Below are 19,651 nucleotides of genomic sequence, written 5' to 3'. Positions count from 1 at the left end.
TACCCGGGATGGGAGGTCTTGGAGATGAATAGAATAGAATAGAATAGAATAGAATAGAATAGAATAGAATAGAATAGAATAGAATAGAATAGAATAGAATAGAATAGAATAGAATAGAATAGAATAGCAGAGTTGGAAGGGACCTTGGAGGTCTTCTAGTCCAACCCCTTGCTTAGGCAGGAAACCCTACACCACTTCAGACAAATGGTTATCCAACATCTTCTTAAAAACTTCCACTGTTGGAGCATTCACAACTTCTGGAGGCAAGTCGTTCCACTGATTAATTATTCTTACTGTCAGGAAATTTCTCCTGAGTTCTAAGTTGCTTCTCTCCTTGATGAGTTTCCACCCATTGCTTCTTGTTCTACCCTCAGGTGCTTTGGAGAATAGCTTGACTCCCTCTTCTTTGTGGCAGCCTCTGAGATATTGGAACACTGCTATCATGTCTCCCCTAGTCCTTCTCTTCATTAAACTAGACATACCCAGTTCCTGCAACCGTTCTTCATATGTTTTAGCCTCCAGTCTCCTAATCATCTTTGTTGCTCTTCTTTGCATTCTTTCTAGAGTCTCAACATCTTTTTCACATCGTGGTGACCAAAACTAAATGCAATATAATAGAATAATAATAACAGAATAACAGCATTGGAAGGGACCTTGGAGGTCTTCTAGTCCAACTTCCTGCTCAAGCAGGAGACCCTATACCAGAGATGGCTAACCTTCTCCGGACCGAGCGGCCAAAGCGTGTGTGCATATGAATGTGCGTGCATGCCCCTGAGCCCCCAAAATGCAATGTGTATGCAGCCCCTGTGCATGTGCCCTGCCTCGCGCATGCGCATGCAGCCGCCTATATGGGCCCCATTCCCTGCGCATGCATGGCAGAGACCCAACGACCAGCTGACTGGTGGGAGGCGCAGGCACATGCGCAGCAGAGGTGAACTGGGGCGGTGGCTCGCATGCCCACAGAGAGGGTCGTGCATGCCACATGTGACACACATGTTATAGGTTCGCCATCACAGCCCTACACCATTTCAGACAAATAGCTGTCCACTCTCTTCTTAAAAACCTCCAGTATTGGAACAGTAACGTTGATCAGATTAGTAGGAAGCTGCAACACCAAAGCTAGTAGAGGGTACCATTGACAATCTAGAACAGAAAAGAAGTTGTGTTGTGTACAAAGGAAGCATACATACGCACTTAAATTCACAAAGGTGAGCATGGAATTCTATTGAGAGGGTTTGGATAAGAATAAAAGGAAAGGGAAATGAAAGTCACGTGAGTTTATTATAAACGGTCTGGATAAGCAAAACATATGGAAGAAGCCTTGAGTTTCCACGGAAGAAGGCAGAACCTGGAAACAACACTTCTCTTATGCTCCACACTTTAACCCTTTAGAATATGCTCCCCATCCCCCCCTGCCCCCCCCCCAGCAAAGATCTGGGTAGATCCCATTTTGGTTCCCTTTCAGAAAATGATGGAAACAACCTTTTTAGACAAGTCTTTGGATATGATTATCCCAACAAAGGATACCCTTTGTTTCTTATCTGATTAAATTTTACTGGGTTTTTTTAACAGCACCCATATTTTTTCATGAATTGATTTGTAAACTGGCTAGCGATATATAGATGTGGCAGTATGTCAATATTCAGAGTAAATACATAATATTCCATAATATATGACATTTATTTTAAGACCATCTAGGCAAAAAAGAATAGTTAGTGTTGCTGCAGTATCTGGTCTTCTATTGGGAAAGCCTCAATAAGACAGGGTTAATTGACAAAGTTCCCTCAAACTTTCTTTCCCACCAACATACACTGTACTATCCCTGGAAAACTCAGGTGCATTACCCTGTAGCCCCACCACCTCTGGCTGCAGTCATACAACTCACTAAACTGAGTTAACAAAAGACAATGGCTACGCTGACAAAATTGGCCATTCCCTAAAGCAGTCAACCCCACGATGATTTAATGCAATGTCCCGGTTTATGTAAGACAAAGACTGGGGCTCCCACAACCCATTGCATGGCCAAAGCGAGTCAGGGAAGCATCCAATGAAACGGTCCTCCTGCGCCATATTTACCTGTGTGCAAAAAAAAGCTGAGATCTCTGAGGCCACGTTAAGGAGACAGGCCTCCGCGCTCCAGCCTTCAGGAGGATTTGTGAGGCACGTGTTCGGCCTCACAATCAGATTGTGAATTCTTCCTCCCAACCGGCTGTCTCTGTCTCTGGCTCAGGCCGAGCTGTCCCTTTTGCATCGGAGATGCTGGTTGCTGTGGCAACGGGCGCTCGCCTCACAATGCCTGCTGCCTTCCCCAGTTCTGGCCCCAGTTCTAGCTCTAGAAGCAACGTAGCTGAGAAACCTGTTTTGGAAACCACAGCCGTCCTACTCAAGTTTACGCTGCATGGAGCTCCCTTTGATTTTAGTTTTCTATCCTTTAAAGTGTATGGAAAAAGGAAGCAGGACTCAAACCCGAATTAAGAGGAGAACCACTTTTACGGGCTCCTGAAGGATCTCTATGCTTTCTCCAAAAGAAAATTGCACTCTTCTCACAAGAAGTCCAGGTCACAGGTTAAGACACCCAAGAGGGCCACCCGTAAATGGGTAGATCCACAAAAAGCCGAAGAAGAAACAATGAAGAGGAGGAAAAAATTGAATTAGTTCCTTAGTAATTGGGAGCTTGTCTGGTGTCTTCTTTGACCATGCCTGCTTGTTCCCCAGGCTCTGCTGAGATGTCATGGAAGTTGGATAGGATGCTCCCCCACACACGGTCTGTTAAGTCTGGGATATCACCCCGGCCCAATCCTTTGGTCTTCACTGGAGGAAGAATCCGGATGGTGATGTCCCCTTGGAAGAGAGAAAACAAAGAAACCTATTGTGGCATGGCTCGTAAGTATCCAAATGCATTTGATCTCAATCATGTCTCATCCAGATGACCAGAGTTAAGCTTGCCGGGGTCCCAGCTGGTTTCTGGAAGGCCTGACCACCCCTAACTTGCACAGGGGGAAAGAACAAGCTGACTTGCGCATTGAGCAACACAAAACAAAAACTATGGTATCTTATCTCTTGACTTTGTAGCTAATGCTACGAAGTACAGGTAGTCCTTGACTTACAACCGCAATGCAGCCTGCCCATTATGGCTGTAAGTCGTAACAGTCATGAAGTGAATCATCATGTGACTGGACACTTTTTTTGCGGGGCAATAAAGCAAATGCTATGGTTGTTAAACGAACACCACAATCATTAAGGAAAAACTACAGTTGTTAAGCAAGCCCATTGTTTACTATGTGGCATTTTTACTAAAAACTGGAAAAAAACACCGATTTTCAGCCTGGCCATCAGAACTCGCATCTGGGACATAAATACCTTTTAGGGGAGCCCAATTTTAATTTTGAACCATCGCTAACCAACCAGTCATAACTCAAGGACTACCTGTCCTTGGAGGTATAGCTTGCATGGATTATAGACCTTCTCTGCCATTCAGAAGTTCTCATGGTAGATTCAGAGAGACACTAGTTTTATTTATTTATTTTATTTTATTTTATTTTATTTTATTTTATTTTATTTTATTTTATTTTATTTTATTTTTTATTTTATTTTATTTTATTTTATTATTTGTATACCGCCCTTCTCCAACAGGACTCAGGGGGGTGAACAGCCACGGTAAAACACAACATATAAAATTTAAAAGCAGTTTAAAAGACATTAAATAATTTTGGCCATCAATTTAAAGCAACCCAGTTAAAACCAATTACAAATTAAAACTGCAATGATGGGATCAAGCCAGCCAAAGAGGGCAGCCAGAGATACTGCATGTGCCCCAGTCTATTTGGGTGCCCTTTAGAACAGGGGTCACCAACCTTTCGGATCTGAGGGACCACTAAATTCATAATTTTAAATCCCGTGGACCACTAATACGAATTTTTTAAAAAAGATAAATAATATTTAGTGGTATATAAAAAATGCAAATAATTTTTCTGTGGACCACCAAAATTTTCTCGTGGACTACCAGTGGTCCATGAACTACCAGTTGGTGACCGCTGCTTTAGAACACCATGATTATACTGCTAAAATGTGGCAATAGATTAATTGCAGCTCCATTTTTTTTGCTTTTTAAAAGAAATCCTCTAATAAAGGTCCCAAAGGTGCTTTTCAAAAGGCAACTGGACTTTCTTGTTTTTTTTTTTTCTTTGAAAATGTTTTGCTTCTCATCCAGGAAGTTTCTTCAGTTCAATAAAGGGGGAAAGAAAATCCCACCCTGACTGCAAGGCTGAACATTTTGGCCCTGTCCTTTCCAGTGGGGTTAAATCAAGTGGAGTCCTCAATCCAAAACCATTATCTGCCTCTTGGAGCCTATAGTGCTGTGTGACGAAGGGCTGACCTATTTTTATCCCGGTCACTTGCACTTGTAGGCCTCCCCTTGAGAGCTGACATGTTGCTACCTCTTGGGGGGGAAATCCCAGACAAACATTGACTTAGCTATTCCCATTGCAACAGAATACCAGATGTGAATTTGCTAGTCTTCATGTTGAAAAATGGTTTGTAGGAGGACATCACCACAGGAATGATTGGCACCTGCAAGGAAAGAAAAACAATCACTGTCCAGAAGAGGGACATCGCGACCATTGCATTGCAAAAGTGGAATCATGAAGCTAACCTTTCTGCCAGCAGAGTAACACATACAGATGGTGGCTGTGTTGGACATAAAATAAAGAAGAACTTCAATCCTACCATCACAGTCACCATCGTGGTTTGTTTGACCATATCCTGTAGACACAGTGGCAGTTGCTTTTAGGTAGGATTTGTTTTGTTTGTTTGTTTTTTACATCTATCTAAAGGAAAACTGAAGAGAAATGACCTCCTCATCGTTCCCACCACCCATCTCCTTCCACTTATGACTGTATAACTGTAATTTTGTTGCTTGTATCCTTACGATTTATATTGCTATTGTTTCCTGATTGCTTATTTGTACCCTAGGACTATCATTAAGTGTTGTACCTTATGATTCTTGACGAACGTATCTTTTCTTTTATGTACACTGAGAGCATATGCACCAAGACAAATTCCTTGTGTGTCCAATCACACTTGGCCAATAAAAAATTATTCTATTCTATTCTATGTGGCCTATCTATCATACCTTTAAATAACATTATTAAGGTTACCATGGTTATTAGCATTGAGTAATATCTTATAATATTGAACAACTAAATGATGAGGGATTATATACAAGGTGGAACAAATATTACAATATTAACAACTTTAATTGCATATTTATAATGTTACAGTAATGATGTGAGTATGACTAACATAATTAATATAACTATGCCACATCCATGTAGCAAATATGCTATTACTGCAACCTCTGATCAGCATAGAATCAGGTTTGAGGAATGGGGAAGGCCTTGCTGAGGGGAAACCGTCCCAAAGATTGCTGCTGCTGCTGCTATTTGGTTCTCTTTATAAGGGGAGTGTAAAAACGGCGCTGGTGGGAAAGTTTGTTGGCTCCAAAAGATTCATCTCTCTTTGCTTCCTTGTAAATGAGGGGTTAACTTCAATATCAGTGGTAGAGTTTAAGGTGCCACAAATTTTCCACAGTGGAGTTTTAATTAGGGGGAGGCAATTAATAAGGGGAAAAGAAAACCCAAAAGTCTAATAAACAACCTGAAACAACCATACATAAGAGGTGTTTCTCAACCTCAGCGAGCTGAAGTTATGTGAACTTCAACTCCCAGAATTCCCCAACCAGTTTGTTGACTGAGGAATTCTGGGAGCTGAAAACCACACATTTTCAAATTGCCAAGGTTGAGAAACATTGAAGGGGAAAAAAAAACAGGCAACGCTATTTGGGTTGTATTCACTTAAGCAGGGATAGATAAGCATTACAAAATCTTGCAAAATGGAGTGCTTCCCCACTAGCCATGTCCTTTTCCTAACTACTCTATCCCGGTGTTCTTTTTAAAGCTTTTTTAAAAGTTTAATTTTCTTTCTTTCAGGACTGCTTCCAACTTATTGAAAGACTGGCAAATAAGTTCGATTTTACAGCCCCTGAAATGGTCCTGGAGCACCCCAGAGGTCCTAGAGCCGTGAGGGCGAACCTATGCCATGCGTGCCCCCAGATGGCACGCAGCACCCTCTCTGTGGGCATGCGAGCCGTCACCCTAGTTCAGCTCCACCGTGCATGTACACATGCCTGAGGCGTGTGGGGGACACGCGCACATACACGGGGCGGGAGGCTGCGTGGGGGCATGCATGTGGGGGGGTGCATGAGTGGGGGCGTGCATGTGCAAGGGGCACGCATGCACATGTGGACACATGCGCTGGGGGGCATGTGCGGGGCCCGGAGCTCATGCACGGGGGCCACACACGGATTGCATTTTGGAGGCTCAGGCGTATACATTCGCATGCACCCGTTTGCTGTGAGCACTCGGTCCGGAAAAGGTTAGCCATCACTGTCCTAGAGGCTTTGGGGTCCCCAGAGGTTCCAGGACCTCTAGAAAGGTCTGTTCTGCTATTCCCCCATCCCTGGTTCATGGTTTGAGGTGGTTCCTCAGTTTATTTATTTATTTATTTATTTATTTATTTATTTATTTATTTATTTATTTATTTATTTATTTATTTATTTATTGGTTTGATTTATATGCCGCCCTTCTCCGGAGACTCAGGGCGGCTTACAATGCGTTAAGCAATAGCCTTCATACTTTTGTATATACTTGCTTAGTAGGGCTTTCGGACCCCCCCTAAGCGGTGTTCTTTTTTATACAAAGTCAGCTTATTGTCCCCACAAATCGGGTCCTCCAGTAATTGCAGGCAGCTGGTGCTATTTAACAGCACTTTAGTCTGCTGCACCACCAAGGCGCTTATTCTGTCTTCAGTTGGGTTTTGGATGTGTTTTCGCTTTCCCTGGATAAAGTTGACCCCACATTTTTAATAGCTACATACTACACTGAAAGAAAATAAATTCAGTCTAGTTTTGGGGTGGCATTTTGGGAAAGGAAGATAAAGCAGCTCCTTCCAATCTTGAATTCATAGTATTTAGTAAGGAAATATTCTTTTAAATGTGAGATGCAAAGGGTTTTGTTTTTTCCTCTGCTGCTTTGGGTTGGTAGCTCAGTTGCCAATAATAATTACTACTGCACTCCAATAATAATTATGATTATACATTGCTTAGCTTGTCACCTTGATGGTTCTGGTTTCTACAACTGAATGACTCAGAGAAATAGCATTGCTCTCCTATCTGCATTTCTGTCTTGAGTTGAATAAAGAAATAAAAAGTGTGGAAATGTCACATTCTTACCTGCGCCTTCACTGCGAGATGGACGGCCTCTCTTTGCAAGGGCTCCAAGGTGGATTCACCAGTTCTGTGGCCTTCAGAAAATACCCATATTCTCAGCTAATTAGACAGGAAAGAACCAGTTTAATAATGAACACATTAGGCCTTTCTTCTTCAGCCAATTAATACAGTATTGACAAGGGAGTATCTTTGATTCACACTTTGATAACACACTATTTCTCTCAATTCCATCAGTTCTAATAGCATTTTTCTAACAGCTAAACTCTACATTCCTGTCATGTGATATTATTCAAATAGGCCCAGGAAATCAATACAATTTACAACAGCAACCAGAACCAGAATTTCCATTGCTAAGTAAGGTGATTGAGTGAGTTGCCATGGATTTTACAGCCTTTTTTTTTGTCATAGTTGTTAAGTGAATTGTTGCAGTTGTTAATTGAATTGTGCTGTCATTAACGAGTTCAGCTCTCCCTATTGACTTTGCTTGTCAGAAGCCAACTGGGAAGATTGCAAATAATGATCACATGACCCAAGGATGCTGCAACCATTGCAAATAAATGCCAGTTACCAATTAATTTTGACTGTGGGGATGCTACAATGGTCATAAGTACGAGGACTGGTTATCAATCACTTTTTCAGTGCTGTGGTAACTGCAAACAGTCAATAAATAAACTGTTGTAAGTCAAGAACTACCTATAACAGTTTTATTTTTACAAATAACTTGAAGTGGCGAATATATCCAACACATACCTTCCTCCTCCTGTTTTCCCCACAGCAACCCTGTGAGGTGGGTTGGGTTGAGAGAGGGTGACTGGCCCAAAGTCACCCAAATGGCTTTCATGACTAAGGCAGAACTTGAACTCATGATTTTCTGATTTTTAGCCTTGGTGCCTTAACCACTACACCAAACTGATACTTTCAAGATTGAAGAGATCAGTGGGAGAAATACCTTTTACTGCCAAGATCATATTCTCAACTGGCCCCACTACCATAAACTCTGCATATTTGAAATGACATAAGGACCTACAAATTTACTATATAATTAATCCACAGGGACAGGGCTAAACTAGAACCGAGGGACAAGCTAACAATTAGCACAGAGAAACACACAGGTATTGGAAATAAGTAAAAGGATTAACATTCATGCTTCTCAGTGTTATTCTTTTTACCTTGTCCCATTCCTATCCTCCATCAACATATATTATGTACTGATAGAAGGGTGGATGTTTCCACTTAGCTGCATTTAGGATGTTTGTTTTACTGCATCGTTATGCAAAAGTGCCTTATTCCATATGTAAACTTTCCATAAAATTGAATGTTTATTAGCCACAAGAGTCTAGTTTCATCCAATAATTGTGATTGCTACTTACATGGCACAGCCAGTATCCAAATAGCGCCTAACACAGTGTTTCCCTGTGCTAATTCATACTCAACCAATATCACACAATATGTAATGCACTGTGTAATATCCCTTGGGCATCTTCTTGGGGAAGGGTATCTTTGGGCTGACAAGAACCAATACTTTCCCCATGTAACAGGATTCCTGCCTTGGGCAGAGAGTTGAAGGCCTCCAAGGTCCCTCCCAACTCTATGATTCCATGAATACAGAAAGCAATGTAGAGGTTATGTATTGCTGTCCTCCCCTACTCACATGGTCCCGGAGCATGGTGTCTCCAGTTGCTGACATTATCTCAACAGCTTCTGCTTCCTTTTTATGGTCAATGAAAATGAAACCACACAGCCACAGGACAACACCAACAGTAAGCATATACAGGACTTCTTTCTTGACGAAAAGGGTACATTGCTTGGGCAAGATTTGAAAAATCCCTGGAGTTTTTTTACAGAAGAAGAAAAGGATCAGAAAAAGGTCAAATCTAAGGTTGATTGTTGGTTCTTTCCACTCCCCAGTCCCCCAATGTGGAATGTAACCAGGACAGAATTAACATCAGCTGGAGTGAACAGACCTAGATTCACATCCCTGTTGAATTCAACCATTTCAAAAGATACAGGGCTACAGGAACATTTCTGAGCAATTTTTCCCAAATGTGGAATGTGGAAGATAGTAGAGTGAGGAAGGTTTTACTTCAGATTCCTCTAAGGAAAAGTGGAATTTCCTGCATGTGCTGCATGTGGGCTTATGGAAGGAAAGCTATTAGAACAAAGACAGTCTTGTTTCTCAGCACCCTGTTCAGAGGTGGTATTCAGCAGGTTCTGACCAGTTCTGGAGAACCGGTAGCAGAAATTTTGAGTAGTTCAGAGAATCGGTAAATACCACCTCTGAATGGCCCTGCCCCCATCTATTTTCTGCCTCCCGAGTCCCCACTGATTGGGAGGGAATGGGTATTTTGCAGTAACCTTCTCCAGGAGTCGGAAGGGAACGGAGATTTTACAGTATCCTTCCCCTGCCATGCCCACCAAGCCATGCTACACCCACCAAGCCACACTCACAGAACCGGTAGTAAAAAAATTTGAAATTCACCACTGACCCTGTTGATTATTTTGTGTTTAGGAAACCAAACATTAATTATGGTGTGACTATCTAAGGCAATGTTTCTCAATTATGGCAACTCTTAAGATGTGTGGGCTTCAACTCCCAGGATTCTGGGAGGTAAAATCCACATATCTTAGAGTTGCCAAGGTTGAGAAACACTGGTCTCCCATACGGAAAGTGCCTGGTGCTAAGAACTGCAGCAGAGCAGAAGCTCTTAGAAGCTATCCCCCTTCTCCTGACAGAGCCCATCTATCTTTCTCCACAGAGAAAGGAAAGATCCTTCTGCTTTGTTGTTTACAGATATGGAAAACTGATTCTTGGGAGGTGCATCAGTTTGTTCTCCAGCTGTTCATGCTTCTTGATCCGGAAAAGGATTAGGAGAGGATAACCTCCTGCTGTTCTCTCCTGTCTTCATGTGAAGCATGAAAAGCCCAGAGACTGCAAAGAACAGGGCGCAAGGAAAGACAGTCAAAATACTCATACCCAGTCATGAAATATTAACTCTCCTTTGGAAGAATTCTGAAGCCATTTTATTTTCTACCAGAGATGACTAAAAATGGTCAGTAGCACAAATGAATAAAACATATTTCAGACAAATTCAATCCTAGGCTCTTCTCCAATGCTTCATATTGTCCGTCTTTAAACACGGCAAATAATGTTTCAAATATTTTGTGTATTCACCCATTGTTCAAGGCAAGGGGAAATGCAACTAGACCCATCACTACTGTTTACAATCCTGTTATTGTTACTGTTTTGTTTTTTCTGCTTTTAATTTATTTAAGCTGCATGCCACATTTCTACTCTGGCAAGCCCAAACTTTGCCTAAAAACAATGCAAGCCAAATATGACGAGTTAAAAATACAACATAAAAGGATCAATAAAATTAAATGATGAAATGGACACATTTTTTTTTTGTGGATCCAGCTTTTTGTGCATGAGACTATTTTTCTGTGTGGGATCACCTTTCCTCAAGTTAATCTTACATGGGTAAAGATGGAGATGAGTCATTCCTATTTCAAGACATATTTCCAGGGCCCTTCCAACAGTATGTGCCAAAAGATCAACAAACTCACCAAGCAAGTCCATGGAGCACTGCAGATTAGAGATGACGACATAAGGCCCTTTCAGGTTTAAGTTTGTAGCTCCCTGCACATTGATCTTAATGCCATAAAGGAGTTTCAAGGGTAGCATGATGAAACGCAGAATTCTGAATCAAAGAATGAGATCGGATTTAGAAACAGTTGCGGAAAAGAAGCTGAGGAAGTTGCTAGAGCTAATTCAAGTAAGACCTGTTCACAATTGCACTTTTCCATAGAACATGTGCGATCTTCAGCCAGTGACACAATTGTATATACCCATAATGGCGAACATATGGCACATGTGCCACAGGTGGCACGCGGAGCCATATCTGAGGGCACACGAGTGTTGCCCTTGCTCAGCTCCAGCACACATGTGTGTGCCGGACAGCTGATTTTTGGGCCTTCCAGGCCCACCAGAAGTCAGGAAATGGGCTGTTTCCGGCCTCCGGAGGGCTTCTGGGGGGGGTGAGGAAGGCTGTTTTTGCCCTCCCCAGGCTCCTAGAAAGCCTTTGGAGCCTGGGGAGAGTGAAAAACGGGCCAACCGTGCCATTGCGTGCCAAAAGCAGGGGGAGTGATGGGGGGAAGCACGCACACACGCGTGGGAGGGCAGGGCACGGGGGGCATTGAATTATGGGTGGGGCACGCACGCACACAATCCCCCTGTGCTCCCCCCACTTTTGGCACGCAATGGCAAAAAGGTTAGCCATTGCTGGTATATACTAAGGTAGGAGGATAAAAGATGGTGGATAGCTAAATATGAATCATCGCATTCATACTTTGCCCTTTCTCAACAGCATCTTCCTAACAATCCTATGAAGGAAGCTAGGCTAAGGACAAGTGAGATCACCCAGACGAGTTTTCTACTGCACAGCCAGACTGTCCTATTTGCCCAGTTAGGTCATTATTGTCTGACACTATATTGCAGTCTTTTCCTCTTACATTTCTATGCTATAGAGCAGCGTTTCTCAACCTTGGCCACTTGAAGATGTGAGGACTTCAACTCCCAGAATTCCCCAAGATGCTTATGTCCAAGGAATTAACTCAAATGTTCGATTGTATTTCTCATCCTTCAGAGGTTATGGATCCATTAACTAGCATCCAAGAATTTTGTTGTGCTTGGAGTAGAACATTAATACGGTGCATTCATAATAAGACAGAATGTGGTAAGTTGAAGGAGCAAACACCTAGCAAATTTTATCTTTGTCTCTCTGAGGAGTTTTCCTCAAAACAGGGGTGAAATCCAGCAGGTTCTGACAGGTTCTGGAGAACTGGTAGTGGATATTTTGAGTAGTTCGGAGAACCGGAAAATACCACCTCTGGTTGGACCCAGAGTGGGGTGGGAATGGAGATTTTGTAATATCCTTCCCCCAGGAGTGGGGAGGGAATGGAGATTTTGCAGTATCCTTCCCGTGCCATGACCATCAAGCCACACCACACCCACCAAGCCACGCCCACAGAACCGGTAGTAAAAAAATTTGGATTTCACCACTGCTGCAGAACCTGTACATGTTCAGATGTAATGCGGAAGTGCCTTGTGGATGGCAAACAAGGGCAATCATGGATTGATCAGCTAAAGAGCACATACAGGTAGTCCTTTGAGCCCAACATTTTGTTCCTAAGAGAGACCTTTGTTAAGTGAGTTTTGCCCCATTTTCTTGCCATATTTGTCAAGTAAATCACTGCAGTTCTTAAATTAGTAATACAGTTGTTAAGTGAATCTTGCTTTTCCATTGACTTTCCCAGAAGGTTGCAAAAGGTGATCACATGTCCCCGGGATATTGCAATAGTCATAAATACGAGTCAGTTGCCAAGCATCTGAATTTTGATCATGTGACCATGTGGATGCTGCAATGGTCATAAGTGTGATAAGTCATAAGTCACTTTTTCAGACGTAACTTTAAAAGGTCACTAAACAAACTGTTCTTAGTCAAGGACTACCTGTATTCCAGCAATCCTTCTTACAGAAGTAGGTCGAACCGAATGGGATGGGTCCCAGACATTCAGTACAGGAGCAATATTTGAATAATGATATGAGCTTGTCTGGAAAATTTAGGAACTGAGCCAGGATCCCTTTGAATGGTGACCAGATTAAAGTTTTCCCTGGTCTCAGACAAAGATCACACACACCATTAGTTTAGGCTTGTGTTTTGTTTTGTTTTGTTTTGTTTTGTTTTGTTTTGTTTTGTTTTGTTTTGTTTTGTTTTGTTTTGTTTTGTTTTGTTTTGTTTTGTTTTGTTTTGTTTTGTTTTGTTTTGTTTTGGAATTCAATCACTCAGGAAGAGCTGGGTGCAAACAAACATATATAAGTGCAATATATCCATTGGCATGGTTAAACGTTATGATTCAGGGAGACATGACAGCAGTGTTCCAATATTTGAGGGGCTCCTACAAAGGCAAGGTGGGGGGGGGGGGGTCGAACTATTTTCCAAAGCACCAAAAGGCAAGACGAGAAACAACGGATGGAAATAAACCAAAGAGAGAAGCAACCTAAAACTAAGGAGAAATTTCCTAATGGTAAAGAGCAATCAACCAATGGAATAGCTTGCCTTCAGAAATTGTGGGTGCTCCATCACTGGAGGCTTTCAAAAAGAGACTGGACAACCATTCATCTGAAATGGTATAGGGTCTCCAGCTTGAGCAGGGCATTGGACTAGAAGGCTTTCAAGATCCCTTCCAACTCTGTTATTCTGTAGCCTATGATCCATATACCATAATGGATAGTGTTTGGAGTTTGTTACATACAACAAGTACTATCTCTTCTCCTCTTAGACAATAATAGAACTGGAAGGGACCTTGGGAGTCTTCCAGTCCAACCCCCTGCTCAAGCAGGAAACCCTATAGTATACCATTTCAGTCAATTTCAGACAAGTTTTCTTAATTAACCTCATGACATCACCAAAGACTCTGGAATTATAAGGAGCTATCAGTATAATAAAACATGGCTGTAAAAATGGCAGGCTCTGTAAGCTATCATGAAGGTATAGAGCAGGGTCGTCAAACTCTATTTCATTGAGGGCCACATCAGGGTTGTATTTGACCTCGGGGGAGGGGGGGCAGGGGGGCATGGCTAGGGTGGGCGTGGCCAGCTCAACATCACTCACGTCAGGGGCGCCTGTGGTGGCCCGCGAAAACAGGCTTCCGAGCTCTGTTTTCGGCTGTGATGGCTTCCTGCAACCCTCTGCCAGCGAAAATGGAGGTCAGGAGGGCCGCCCACAGCCCTCCTGAGCTCTATTTTCGGCTGCAATAGGCTCTTACATCCCTCTGCCAGCGAAAACAGCTCCATTTTTGCTGGCAAAGGCACTGTGGCCGATTCTTTGCTGTTTCCAGGGCGGCCCCATGGGCCAGATCTAAACACTCCGCGGGCTGGATCTGGGCCCCGGGCCTTGAGTTTGACACCCCTGGTATAGAGCAACATCAGCATGTTACTCTATATTCAGAGTAGTGGTAGTCTTAGAATGTCTATTTTTCATTTTGAATCAAGTAGTTAGATGAGCTCTGGCACCTTTGGATAAAATATTTTTTTTTATGTAATTGTTCTACTACCCTGTTTCTCTGAACATAAGACCCAACCGGAAAATAAGCCCTTGCATGATTTTTCAGAATGCTCATAATATAAGCCCTGCCCCAAAAATAAGACCCAGTTAAGATCGTTAACCAGACAGAGGCATTTAGTACTGTATTTCCCGCCAAATAAGACCTATCAGGGAAATAAGCCATAATGCGTCTTTTGGAGCAAAAATTAATATAAGACCCGGTCTTATTTTGGGGGAAACACGGTAAATTATAGAAAGATCCAGTGTTTCATCTGCTGTAACCTTTTCATGTTTTACCTGGGGGGAGAGACACCTTTTGTAGCAAGAACAGATTATAAGGAGGTATTCCAACTATAAGTGCAAACAACAGATGGTGGGGATTGAAGAAACCAATGCACAGCACCTCATCTTTTCTTTACAAGACCCCTCCCCATTTTTTGTTTCTCTCTCTCTTCCTCTTGCTGCAGGTAGCTGCCAGGAAGAACTTGGGTTGTTCTTGTTGGGAGGCTGAACTATCAGGGGACTTCAGATTGTAAACTGTGGGCCATCATTTGCCCTAGAACAGTGTTTCCTATTGTTGCCAAATTGAAGGTAAATGGACTTCAACTCCCAGAATTCTCATCAATCATATGCTGGTTGTGGAATTCTGGGAACTGAGATACATGTGGACTATCGAGGTTGGGAAACCCTGCCCTAGAACTTCAGAGTTGCTTCTTGTGATCTCTACAAATTGTTTTTCTGCTTAACCACCTGATTCAGATTGCTAGTCCTTGTACATAGTACTCAAGGACTTCTGCTTTTCTCCTTGTTCTCTTAATGTGGCCTAGTGGGAAACCTATTGAATTAGAGCTCTCATTTATGGAAACTCACTGGATGACCTCACACAATTTCAGTCACTCAACTGCAGCCTAATCTAACCTAGGATTATGTCTTTGGAAATAAGATGAGCTGGAACCTACAAGGGCACTTTCTGGAGGAAAGGCAAGCTGCAAATTTAACAAGTAAATAAAGCAAGTAAGCAAATAAATAACTCTACTCTTCTCCCTATAATTCTGCTTTTCTGCTTCCATTCTCCTGACTCTATTTGAGCAACTCTCCCTGTTGCTCTGTTTAACAGCAGATAATCACTGAAAGTCTATCCTAGATGAGTTCAAATAACCAGGACCAGATGGATTACACCCCAAGGTTTTGAAGGAACTGACAGATGAGATCTCAGAACCATTAAACTATATCTTTCAAAGATCCTGGAGCACCGGAGAGCTGCCAGAGGACTGGAAAAGAACTGATGTAGTTCCCATCTTCCAAAAAGGAAAAAAAAATAGATCTAGAAAACTACCTATCAGCCTGACCTCAATACCAGGAAAGATTCTGGAAAAGATAATCAAGTAACGAATCAGCAAATACCTAAAGCAAACAAAGTAATAATCAAAAGCCAACATAGGTTTGTCAGAAACAGATCATGTTTGCATGATCTTATTGCATTCTTTGACAAAGTGACAAAATTAGTGGATCAGAGGAATGCTATTGATATAATATACTTGGACTTCAGTAAGGCATTTGACAAAGTAGACCATAACCTACTACTTGATAAAATAGAAAAATGTGGGTTAGACAGCATCACCACCAGATGGATTCGTAACTGGCTGACGAACCGCACTCAACGTGTAGTCCTCAATGGAACTGTACCCCAACACTCTGTTTTAGGCCCAGTACTCTTCCACATCTTCATCAATGATTTGGACGAGGGGATAGATGGGGAACTCATCAAATTTGAAGATGACACCAAGCTAGCAGGAATAGCCAACATTCCGGAAGATAGGCGTAAGATACAGAAGGATCTTGACAGACTTGAACATTGGGCACTATCTAACAAAATGAAATTCAATGGTGAAAAAAGTAAGATTCTACATTTAGGCAAAAACAAAAACAAAATGCACAGGTACAGTATATGTGGTACTTTGCTCAATAGTAATAACTGTGAGAGGGATCTTGGAATCCTAGTGGACAATCACTTAAGTATGATCTAGCAATGTGCTGCAGCTGCCAAAAAAGCCAACACAGTTCCAGATTGCATAAACAGAGGGATAGAATCAAGATCACGTAAAGTGTTAAATTCCACTTTATAATGCCTTGGTAAGGCCACACTTGGAATACTACGTTCAGTTTTGGTCGCCATGATGTAAAAAAGACGTTGAGATTCTAGAAAGAGTGCAGAGAAGAGCAACGAAGTTGTTTAGGGGACTGGAGGCTAAAACATATACTGTAAAGAATGGTTGCTGGAACTGGGTATGTCTAGTCTGATGAAAAGAAGGACTAGGGGAGACATGATAGCAGTGTTCTGATATCTCAGGGGCTGCCACAAAGAAGAGGGAGTCAAGCAGTAGTGGGTTTCTCCCGGTTCGGTCCGGTTTGGCCGAGCCGGTAGCGGTGACGATATGACGTCACCAAACCGGTTCTCCCCCCCCACCCCCCCCACGTTATTCTTACCTTTTATTTGGTCCCACCCCCAATCTATTGCTGCCTCCTGAGTCCCAGCTGATGACTAGAGGGAAAAAACCTGTTTAAACTCTTGCCGCGGGGCTTCAAAGGGCCGTCCTACAGCTGATCAGTGTTAAAAGCAAACAAATGAGTCGGGTCCTAAGTGCGAGGACTGGTCGTAAGTGCGAGGACCTTCCAGAAATGACTCTGACCAGCTAGCCACGCCCACCTAGTCACATGACCTCCAAGCCACACCCACAAAATAAGCCACACCCACAGAACCGGTAGTAAAAAAAATTAGAACCCACCCCTGGAGTCAAGCTATTCTCCAAAGCACCTGAGGGCAGGACAAGAAGCAATGGGTGAAAATGAAGCAAAAAAAGAAGCAACCTAGAACTAAAGAGAATGTCAGACGTGCCTCCTTTCAGATTTCAGGAAAGAATGACCCCCGACTCCATTTCCATAGATAAAGGTACTTTTACTGAAATTGAACTGAATGCAACCAAGGAAAGCAAGATCTGAGGCAATAGGCCCGAAAATCACTTATAGAAAGCATCCCCTCCCAACTGTCCAGCGTAAATCATCCAATCCAAAGGTCCTCCAGAGGCCAGGTGGAAATCACATGTCTGGCAGTTTCATCAATCTGGAATGTCAGCAGATAGCAGCTTCAAAGGCACAGGACTATAGCTAAGATTCGGTTTCGTTTCTCCATACTCCTTCTCCAGCACGCTTCCCCATCTAGCAATTTCCTAACTCCCCCTCCTCCCCCACCCCCCCATCCCCGGTACCATGGCAGCCGACAAGTAAGCATTGAAAGATCGGAGGCTGACAGAGAAATTTTCTGACACTTAGAACAATTAAACAGTGGAACAACTTGCCTCCAGAAGTTGAGAATGCTCCAACACTGGAAGTTTTTAAGAAAAGATTGGATAACCATTTGTCTGAGGTGGTGTAGGGTATCTTGCCTAAGCAGGGGGTTGGACTAGAAGACCTCCAAGGTCCCTTCCAACTCTGTTATTCTATTCTATTCTAACTGAAAGGACATGTACATGTATGCGTGTCTTATGCCATAGTGCTGTGTGACTTACCTTATATTTGCCACATTCCTTCCACGGAGAGCTAGGACCGGAAGCAGAAAAAAGGACCACATAAACAACCAGCCTTTTAAAAAGTAGATCCTAAAGTAGTATCTGAAGATATTGCTAAAATGATAAAGGAGCAGCACTGCTAAGAAGAAGAGAAAGACATTGACTAGGACTAGCGACTGAGCCATGCTCTTTCCTAGGGCAAAACACTACAGACACACTAACATCACACATGCTTTGATGGTGTTTAGGGTGTAGTGTGGCTGGGTGTGCAAATCAGCATACATTAAAAAGAACCTGTTCAAGCAAGTACATCACAACAAGGGAGAAGTTTCATTGGTTTTAACAAACATGTGGGGATAGGCGTGGGAGCCAGGAATGTGCAGAGGTGTATACTTGTTAAGCTTATGTTTTGGGACAGAGATAAATGAACTATCTCAGTTAATGTCAACTGATGAACGCTATCAATTTCAAAAATATTATGCATGCTGAATATCCTACATTATCAACAGATGAGAAAGAAGAGTAATTATTCTCGAACTATGCACATCGTACATAGCAGATATACGATTAGCAAATGAAGGTTTGGCCTGGGAGAACAGAAGGAAGTATCACCAGTTAACGTCTATGTAACATGTTTATATAAATCTGTACATGAAGCTATACATGTGGCGACATTTGCTTTATTGTGAGTCAATAAGCCAATCCTCCTTATAACGATTACCAAGGGATAAACAACCTGCTTTTCATAACTCTTGCGATCTGATATCCAAAAGGGAAGGGCAGGTTCAGCCCAAAACTGACAGTGACTTCACAGCCGTGAAATTCCTTGTCTTGTGAGATACAAGTAATATTTTTCTACAGGTATGTTTAGCCCCAAATCTAAGACTTTTCCATTAGATACATACTTTCTCTGTGTGATCTGTCTGGGGAAATCTTAATCTTCATACTCTACTTGAGAGTTTTTCACAGGCATGTAGTTGACTACAATGTACAGTAAGTAGTCTTTAACTTACAACCAGTCACTTATAACCTATCTGAAAAAGGGAACTTACAACCTGGATTCTAAGTTCCGACAGTTGGAGTTGCCCCGTGATCACAACTGTGTTTTATGAAGCTTTTTTACATAGCATCCTGCAGTCGAGTAACTGTATTACAACAGTTTTGCCAAAAAAATTGAGACTTCTGTTTTTTGGCAAAACCACACTCATAGTGAACAATATGTTTCCATTTATGACCAAAGTGTTCATTTGCTTAACTGCTGCAAACAATGTCATAAAATCTGGTTGGTCACATGACTGAACCAATTTACAACCATTATGACTGCAGGCAGGCTCCATTACGGTTGTAACTCAAGGGCTACCTGTAGCTAGAGACTAGACAGAAGGCAGAGGAGCGAGGAAATCAGAGCTTTCTAACATCAAGCCTGGCAAGTCTCACCTCCACGGAGAACAAACTTACAATGTATTTGCATCACATTTTCCACCAGTTTTATTGAGAAAGTGGTGCAGTCAGCTTGCTTGAGGAATGCATTTGGCATAAATTTGGCTCCATATGGTAGCTATATGTTTTCCTTTACATTCCAGAAAACGTGTTCTTTCTTCATTTCCTCCAAAATCAGCAAAAGGAGGTTGTTGACATGTCGTTTTATCAGGGACTATCAGTTAAGGATTGATAAAAGTTTCATATTGTAGGAGAAG

General features: G+C 42.3%; 1 protein-coding gene across 1 annotated transcript; it reads right to left on the bottom strand.

Annotated features, from left to right (window-relative positions):
- Window positions 1–2,640: 2,640 nt before the first annotated feature.
- Window positions 2,641–18,139, bottom strand: LOC139309430 (1-acyl-sn-glycerol-3-phosphate acyltransferase alpha-like). The gene is made up of 6 exons (XM_070933497.1): window positions 17,955–18,139; window positions 10,850–10,983; window positions 8,937–9,112; window positions 7,289–7,384; window positions 4,497–4,569; window positions 2,641–2,841 (listed from the first exon to the last, which is right to left on the bottom strand). The coding sequence occupies exons 1-6, from the start codon at window positions 18,137–18,139 to the stop codon at window positions 2,660–2,662; spliced, it is 846 nt and encodes a 281-aa protein (XP_070789598.1). The 3' UTR covers window positions 2,641–2,659.
- Between the last annotated feature and the right edge of the window lie 1,512 nt (window positions 18,140–19,651).

Source organism: Pituophis catenifer, unplaced genomic scaffold, assembly GCF_029215685.1.
Source record: "Pituophis catenifer annectens isolate HBS135680 unplaced genomic scaffold, rPitCat1.0.hap2 SCAF_2, whole genome shotgun sequence".
In the NCBI taxonomy this organism is placed as follows: Eukaryota; Metazoa; Chordata; class Lepidosauria; order Squamata; family Colubridae; genus Pituophis; species Pituophis catenifer.
The sequence above is the reverse complement of the archived record's forward strand: the minus strand, read 5'-3'. Positions and strand labels throughout refer to the sequence as shown.

Coding starts and splice junctions, on each gene's coding strand:
- LOC139309430 (XM_070933497.1), bottom strand. CDS start 18,139: ATGGCTCAGTCGCTAGTCCTAGTCAATGTCTTTCTCTTCTTCTTAGCA. Junction 4,570..7,288: donor ATCTCGCAGTGAAGGCGCAG/GTAAGAATGTGA, acceptor CTTTCCTTGCAG/GTGCCAATCATTCCTGTGGT. Junction 2,842..4,496: donor GACTAGCAAATTCACATCTG/GTATTCTGTTGC, acceptor CTCTCTTCCAAG/GGGACATCACCATCCGGATT.